The sequence below is a fragment of the Gossypium hirsutum genome, chromosome D05 (assembly GCF_007990345.1).
Source record: "Gossypium hirsutum isolate 1008001.06 chromosome D05, Gossypium_hirsutum_v2.1, whole genome shotgun sequence".
Lineage (NCBI taxonomy): Eukaryota > Viridiplantae > Streptophyta > Magnoliopsida > Malvales > Malvaceae > Gossypium > Gossypium hirsutum.
Window position 1 is genome coordinate 66,429,171 of NC_053441.1, and position 8,183 is coordinate 66,437,353.

General features: G+C 36.7%; 1 protein-coding gene across 3 annotated transcripts; it reads left to right on the forward strand.

Moving 5' to 3' along the window:
- Window positions 1–856: 856 nt before the first annotated feature.
- On the forward strand, window positions 857–8,183 carry LOC107902153 (peroxisome biogenesis protein 5). Of its 3 annotated transcripts, XM_041092590.1 has the most exons (16): window positions 857–1,017; window positions 1,129–1,267; window positions 1,352–1,483; window positions 1,574–1,715; window positions 1,948–2,141; window positions 2,247–2,498; window positions 2,937–3,059; window positions 3,180–3,335; window positions 4,170–4,363; window positions 4,468–4,714; window positions 5,159–5,243; window positions 5,326–5,435; window positions 5,767–5,991; window positions 6,986–7,051; window positions 7,516–7,610; window positions 7,698–8,183. In XM_041092590.1, the coding sequence occupies exons 2-16, from the start codon at window positions 1,145–1,147 to the stop codon at window positions 7,774–7,776; spliced, it is 2,223 nt and encodes a 740-aa protein (XP_040948524.1). In that variant the 5' UTR covers window positions 857–1,017; window positions 1,129–1,144; the 3' UTR covers window positions 7,777–8,183. The 3 variants fall into 3 exon arrangements, with proteins under 3 accessions (XP_040948524.1, XP_040948525.1, XP_040948526.1); XM_041092591.1 differs by lacking the exon at window positions 5,767–5,991; XM_041092592.1 differs by lacking the exons at window positions 6,986–7,051; window positions 7,516–7,610; window positions 7,698–8,183 and having other exon boundaries at window positions 5,326–5,448.

The following is an 8,183-nucleotide window of genomic DNA, read 5'->3' on the forward strand; positions in this document are numbered from 1 at the left end:
TTTCAACCACCTAGGGTTGGTGAATGAGATTACTACCTAAGGTCAGTGATGTTAGTTCCATTTTAGTCTACGTAGGCAAGGCAGAAGAAAAAAAGGAGAAAACTGCTAAAAGGAATTTATGACTGATTATCAGGACATATTAATCTATAAGCTTCTTTAGCTTCCACAAGATCTCTACTTGCCTCATCATGAACAAATTCATCAGCCCAAGAAGCACCTCCATTGTACTGTTGCTGATATTCTGTTGCCCAGTTCTCTGATGCTGGTTTGACCTGATTATCATCAATGATAATATAATATATTATACATGATACATCGTCGAAAATAACAAAAAGAAACAATATTTTGAAAAATTATCGAAGAAAACAACAATAAATGAATAAAAACCCTCATAATATATTTTAATATTTTCTGAATGGATAAAAAGAATTTGATTTTTTTTGGCAGTCGTGAGAGGTCCTACGCACCACACGCAGCTGTTTTTTTTTTTGGAAGAATCACCGGACGAATTATTTATACTATTATTTAAGGGTAATTGAGGGTTAGTTTGGATGAGCGGTGCGTTTATTTGCGGTTAGTATAAAAATAGTGGTGGCAGTGATACTAGATACTATACTGTAACATGAAATAAAAAGTAAGCTAAACGCACCGCAGCGCACTCAATTGTCCATCCAAACCCACCTTGAATTAATATTAAGTAATTTGGATATTAATTAAATTAAGAAAATTTTAACAATATTCTTTTATTTTAAAATAAATTATTTTTTCTGAGAATATTTTAATATTTCTATTTCAAAAAAATATGGAACAATTATATTTTAATTTTATTATGAATATTTTATTATTAAAAGTTTGTAGTTATTTTTATGATTTCCAACAATTATTCAACATAAGAAGAAACAAGAGAAGAGGGGAGAGGATAAACCAGAAGAAGGTAAGGCAGGCAAGGTAAGGCAAGGCGGCTTCAGCAGTTGACAAACCAAACAGAACATACGGCAAGCTCTGCCCTGCGCCCAGGTCAGGCATTTTCTCTCATCCTAACCCTTTCTATTCCTTCCTTGTTTTTAGAAATTTAATTTACTTTAATTTCATTAATTCTTCCTCACTTCTCAATCAATCAATCAACAGAGAAGAGGAAATAAAGATGTCGATGCGTGAACTGGTTACGGGAGGAGCTGCTTGTGCCGTTCCTGGTTCTTCTTCCTCTTCCTCCAATCCTCTAGGTGCTTTCGCCAACGCTCTTATCGGTTCTTCTTCCAAGACCCAGGTTCCCTTTTCTTTTTATCTTTATTATGATTATAATATCCCTTCTTTAACACCTGTTAATTTCGATGTTTTGTCTTGTGAGCAGGGGGTGTTGAAGGAGATTCCAAACGCAGCAGCAGCTTCTCCCCACGCCCAATTCTACCCCCACGCCGATGATCCCGTTGCTGCTCTTCCTGGCTCTGAGCTCGACCGCCCCTTTCTCCAATCTAATCCCCAGGTTCCTTTTAAATCTTTTTAGTATTTTTTAATAAAAATAGTAATTTCCGTTTCCTATTAACCAAAAAAAAAAAAAAACAACACCCTTCAGGGCTCCGAGTTCATCAGAGGCTTCCGCACTGCCGATGCCAATGGACTCGCAGATGCATGGGAAGAGATACAGCGTCAACCTCACTTTGACCGCGTTTACGAGGGTGCCACGCCAGCACCACCAATTCAACCCTCTCTTGATGGTATTCGGCCTTTTGATCCTCGTTACTATGTTTTACTTTCTTTTCCTTTTGTTTAGAGGGTATAAAAGAACAAAAAATTGATTCTAGTATTCTCTGGAAACTGTGCAACATATGCTTAAAAAAGCACTTCTATTAAGGATATCAACTTCTCTACTCTTAAATGTCAAGAAAATTCATCTTTCTACGTACTATTCCTTACCAGTACCCTTCTCACTCTTTGACTCTACTTCAGGACCACCTCAAAGGGTGCTGTCAAGCTTTTTGCACTCCTTTGTTGACAGTAGCCGAAGTGGAATTCCTTTACACCCCACCCCACTTCCTCTGTTAGGATTGTCTCAAGGTGATAAGCAGTGCATACGTGATCGTAGCAGCATAATGGCCCGACACATTTTTGCTGATAAGAGTGAAGAATTTATCAATGCTCAGGTTGGGTGTTCTTTATTTGGTTGGTGCTACATGGTGTTAATCGGTGCAAAATTACACTCCTGATTTGACACCCCATTTCATGTTTTGATCATAACATGTTTCCAGGTAAATGCACTCTTGAGTTCCTTGGAAATAGAAAATGATATCCATGCCAGGGGACCCATGCCTGGGAGATTTAGAGAACTGGAGGACTACTGGAATGAATCCCAAGGTGTCCTGAAGCCTGGTGCTCATGCTGCTGATGGATGGGTTACTGAATTCAGCCAAAATAGACCACACCATGGTGATCTGGAAGCTTGGGCTCACTCATTTGAACAAAAGCATGGTGCTGGTGGTTGGGCCTCTGAATTTGAGCAGGTAGGAAAGCAGTAATCCTTTACATTAAATGAAAACTGGTTATCAAATTTTTGGACTGAGTGGATGATATTGTAGCTTGCTTGACTGCATGGATCTGTTTTGTAGCAACATAAAACTTGGTGCTTCTAGGTGAAGTTGATAGGTAGGTTCTTTAATTAATCAGATTGAAACTTGTGTTCTCTTCCTAAAGTGGTATATTGTGAGTTTTCTATTACTATCAAACACTTGATGATCTTCATCCACATAGCCATCCTATTTTCTATCTTCTGGACTATATTTCTGTCTTCTTGTGCTATTGCAGATGAATATACGTTCCAATTTGGCTTTATCTTTCCTTTTCTTTCCGCTACTGTCTCGTGCTATGAGTAGTCTTTATGTGCATGTCATCTTTTAGCCTGCTTTTCTTGTATAACACAATTAATGAGCTACAACATACAGGAACAAGCTCAGTTAACATCTGTAGATCAAATGAGAGGGGGAAATATAGAAAGTTTGGCTGCAATTCAGCAGACTAGGATGCTTGCACATACACTCTCTCAAAACAGTGATCCTAAATTTCAGGTTATTTAAAACTGTTTGGCAAAATACTTGCAATGTGTCAAGATAGCTCTTAATGATATAATCGTTACTATGCATGGGTTAATATATGCACTTATGTGCTGTATGTTTTGGGGCATGCAGAGTTCAAAATTTCTTCAATTTGTATCAAAGATGAGTCGTGGCGAACTTATCATTGATGATAATCAGGTCAAACCAGCATCAGAGAACTGGGCAACAGAATATCAGCAACAGTACAATGGAGGTGCTTCTTGGGCTGATGAATTTGTTCATGATGAGGCAAGTAGAGATCTTGTGGAAGCTAAAGAAGCTTATAGATTAATATGTCCTGATAATCAGTCATAAATTCCTTTTAGCAGTTTTCTCCTTTTTTTCTTCTGCCTTGCCTACGTAGACTAAAATGGAACTAACATCACTGACCTTAGGTAGTAATCTCATTCACCAACCCTAGGTGGTTGAAACAAGGTTTGATGATTTGAGAATGTCCCAAATGGTAATGATGGTTTGGTTAGTTCTATTATCTATATATCTACTATAATTTAACAAATAAAGTGTGGATGACTGATGATTCTGTATTATTACATCTTCAGTTGAACTTTTAAATCAACTAAACCTGTAAATCTTATATGAGATTATCTATATTTGTTATTTATAAAATATGCTACTCACCGTTTTGGTGGTTCTTAGGATTTCTATGGGCCCAATCAATGGGTCATGGAGTTTGCTACTAAATTGAGCAGCGAGAGCTTATTGATTATAATAAGTTAGAAGATAAACTGTCACTGATGATTCTTCTAATTTTATACCTCTGTTTGGTGTTAAACCTGCTAAAAACATTGTAATTTGTATAAATGTTCTTATTATACAGAATCTGCTACTCTGGTTGGTGGTTCTTTGATTTTCTTCAACCTGATCAACGGGCTGAGGAGTTTGCTACTGTATGAGAACAACTAGGGTCTTTTGATTTGTTTATTCAGGATACAAACTGCAACTAATGATTCTGCGTGTTATGTATTATTTTGAGACTCTTAAACCGTGTGAAGCTCTTATTCTTATTTGAAATATTCTAATTTTCTTCATTTCATTAAATGTTCTTGACTTGATGGTTAATAGGTTTTCCGTGGACCCGACCATTGGGCCAATGAATTTGGTGCTGAAAGATTGCAACAAGAGTCTGTTGATGATCAATGGGTCAATGAATTCTCAAAGTTGCATGTTGATGACTGGGCAGAAGAATTTGGTCGTCAAGTTGGTGAGGGGGCTTTGGGAGATAGTTCGTCTGATAACTGGGCAAATTCATATGATGAGTAAGTCTGGTAGCCTTGAAGAAGTTTACTTTATAGCCTTGAAGAAGTTTACTTTATAGCCTCTCTGAATCCTACATGAATGTTTTGGTTGTGAAAACTTGTAGGTTCCTTAATGAGCAATTAGCTGCTAAGCAGCGGTCGGACGCTTCAAGGGGTGTTTATGTATTTTCTGATATGAATCCATATGTTGGTCATCAAAATCCTTTAAAAGAAGGTCAAGAGCTATTCAGGAAAGGGCTTTTGAGTGAAGCAGTGCTTGCCCTAGAGGCTGAAGTTATGAAAAATCCTGAGAATGCTGAAGGTTGGAGATTGCTAGGAATAACCCATGCTGAAAATGATGATGACCAACAGGTAATCCATTTTGCTGTAGTTTGTCAGAGTTGGATAGTTCATGTGTATTCTTACACCAAAAGACATTGTTTTGTTCTCTAATACTACAAGAATTTCTATTAAGAGATGTGACTGCTTCACTTATCATCCGCTTCTATTTATTCTTGAACCATGTCAAAACCTTTTTGGCTTAATTAAAATTAATTTGAATGGATAAGGTTCCATCTTAAACTATGTCTATATCAAGCCTATGAAGTGTAATGTTTCACATTTATTGCAAATTGTTTTGGATGATTAATGTGTCTGCTTGTCATTATCTTGAGACTTACATGGATTATGCAAGACCTTTTTATACTTCTGTTATTCTTGATTAATGCATATGCAGTTTTATGTGGTCTTTATTGGGGTCCAAATATTTGACTTTGTAGAAAAAATGCAATTCACTGATTAGATATCTCTGTACAGGCTATTGCAGCAATGATGCGTGCTCAGGAGGCCGATCCTACCAATCTGGAAGTACTTCTTGCTCTTGGTGTGAGTCATACAAATGGTTAGTGAATGCTTATCCCTTTAATCAAGATGAGATTAAAATTTTGGAGTGTCAAACAAATAATACTGTTTGAAAAGTTCAGAATTGGAACAGACTGCTGCTTTAAAGTATCTGTATGGATGGTTACGTCATCACCCAAAGTATGGTACTCTTGCGCCACCGGAGCTTGCTAATTCTTTGTATTATGCTGATGTAAGTACACTAGGTATAATTCTTTCTTTTTTTGGTTGGTTTTTGTCTTTTGGAACAATGCCTTGATATTGCAATCTCGGTTTGAGTGTAAGCCGCTTCCTCTAATGTTTCTGTGGGATAGTTTGCTTATGTTGTGAATGCGGTGATTACAAGAGTGTCTTTTTGCATATGATTTCCATGACTGCAGTGATTATATTTTGGACTTAGAGTTTTAGATACGGTGACAGGAAATAGTTTTCCTTAAGATTACTTGATGCTTATCCCTAACATTACATTTTGGAAATATTATTGTTATATTCTGGTGTTAATCAAAGTGTTTTCTGCCATACAGGTTGCTAGATTATTCAATGAAGCTGCTCAGATGTCTCCTGAGGATGCTGATGTACACATTGTCCTTGGTGTTCTGTATAACTTGTCGAGAGAATATGATAAGGCCATTGCATCTTTCAAAACTGCTTTGAAACTTAAACCTAATGATTATTCTCTTTGGAACAAGCTTGGTGCAACACAAGCCAACAGTGTGCAGAGTGCTGATGCAATATTAGCTTATCAACAGGTAGCCTCTTCATGATTCCCCCTTGAATAGTGGTGGCCTATCTGTATACCACGTGATATGTTAATTTCATAATTACTTTTTTATAATTAAAAAGTTATTTTCCCTATCCTAAAATTTTGGGGTTCTCTTTACTAAGTTGGAGTACCTTTAATGTGTGAAATTCAAAATATATGAGTACTAGGATTTTACTAAGGATTAATTTCTATGGTGTGTTGCTCACTGTTTTGCATGTTAGGCCAGAATAAAAAAATGAATTATAAAGGTGTTGACAATGTTGGCAAGGGTGCTGTAACTACCTGAGCCATTTGAGGTGCAAGATGTAAAAAAAAAAACACTTTTTTGAGTAAATTAAGGTGAATATGTAAATTTGTGCTTCTTGTATCAAGGGGACTTTTTCGCTTCTATACAAAAAGTGTGCCTAGGACTTGGCTTGTGCTTAATCAATTGAAAGGATGGCATAAAGAAATGCAAAACATGTGATAACCCAACATGTCAATCTTCTGTGTGCCAAACTCATATGGGTTGCATCATCTTTTCCTCTATTTCTCTTCTTTCTTATCTTTCAATGGTAAATTGATGCATTGGTGTGCTATACAGCTCTCTTATAGGTTTGAATTATTTACTTGCTCCATCTTTGTAACCTTAGGCTGCTAAAAAGATTCTCCAAGTAACATGTTGCACCTAGTTGGACCTTAGAAGACAAACTAGCTCTTCTATTAAGCTCCATGTAATTAGTTATTTGATTTGTTGAAGCTATTGGTTAATTTAGATGATTTGGTTATGCACTTCCTCAATTTACATATGCCCTTGAGCATCTCTTTCAAAATGCCTTTTTTAATGCATTCAGATCTTGCATACGCAGTTTGATTTGTTTAGCCTCTGTTACTGAGATTGTCCATTTAAATTTATTTGATGATAAACTTCCCTTTGCCTGTGGTGGCCATATTTTCAGCACTATTGAATTTAGTCTTTTGGTCTATGTCTGGATCTTTAGGCACTAGATTTGAAGCCAAACTATGTGCGTGCTTGGGCAAACATGGGTATCAGTTATGCCAACCAGGTTTGTTAAATCCTGCACTGTTCTCTCATCGTCTTGACATTCATGAAAAGGGAACTGCATTTCTTACTTTATGTCTTCATTTCCTTTTGCATATTTCTGAGATGGTCAATCCTTCTAAATGAAAACTTACTAGCATACCCAGGTTCCACAAATTTACTACGCCACATTAAAAGGGGAAAAATAAATATTCAGTAATTAGTTCTTTGGAAATTATGCTCTGCAAGAAATCTTTGTTCTGTATGAACCATGGTTCTTGGTTGGAGTTTTGAAGTGCTGCATGGGATTGAATGGCTTCAGGAAATCTTTAATTGTTAGAAGTATTGTTGTGAATCACTAAATTTTTCCTATTGAGTAAAAAAGAAAAAGAAAAAGATTTGGATATCATCCGTCTAAATATTCCTTTCTCAATTGAGGGCTGCAATGCAGTTTAATCTGATTGAGCATGTAAACAAATTTGCTTCCAGGGTATGTATGAGGAGTCGATCCGATATTATGTTCGAGCTCTGGCAATGAATCCCAAGGCTGATAATGCATGGCAATATCTAAGAATATCTTTAAGGTATCATCCTGAAGTAGAGAATATGTCTTCTAATCATGCGAACTAGTTCCACTTACATATATCCATTTTTCATTTTCATTGTTGCAGCTGTGTCTCGCGGAATGATATGGTGGAAGCTTGTGATTCCAGGAATCTTGAGATTTTACAGAAGGAGTTTCCTCTATGAATAGAATATGATTCCGAATTTTTAAGTAGGATGGGTATCATGACTAACTGAAACAGGGGCAAAATGTTACTGTCAAAAATCAATTCAAAAAGCTGTAGATGCTGATGTACCCTTGACAGGTTGCAGCTAGGGCCATGCTGGTAGATGGTATCTGGGGGGAACAAATAATGTTTTGTATATTTTATTTATGTCTCAACACCATGAAGTATGTAATTTTGTTAAACGGGGTATGGGATGGTTGATAGCGAAAGATAATGTTTGTTAGGTGGGAGGAGAGCAGGAAAAGCAATTACGGACTAGTGATTAGCTGCAATAAGCTACTTTGTCTCTCACTTAAATGTAATTGCTGATTGTTGAAAATGGTACGGAACGACGAACAACTGGTCTGCCAAGTGCAATTTGCATCA

Excerpts from the sequence above, each read along its gene's own strand:
- LOC107902153 (XM_041092590.1), top strand. The coding sequence starts at position 1,145 with ATGTCGATGCGTGAACTGGTTACGGGAGGAGCTGCTTGTGCCGTTCCT. Across the intron at positions 1,268-1,351 it reads GTTCTTCTTCCAAGACCCAG|GGGGTGTTGAAGGAGATTCC; the intron begins GTTCCCTTTTCT and ends TCTTGTGAGCAG. Across the intron at positions 5,436-5,766 it reads ATTCTTTGTATTATGCTGAT|GTTGCTAGATTATTCAATGA; the intron begins GTAAGTACACTA and ends TCTGCCATACAG.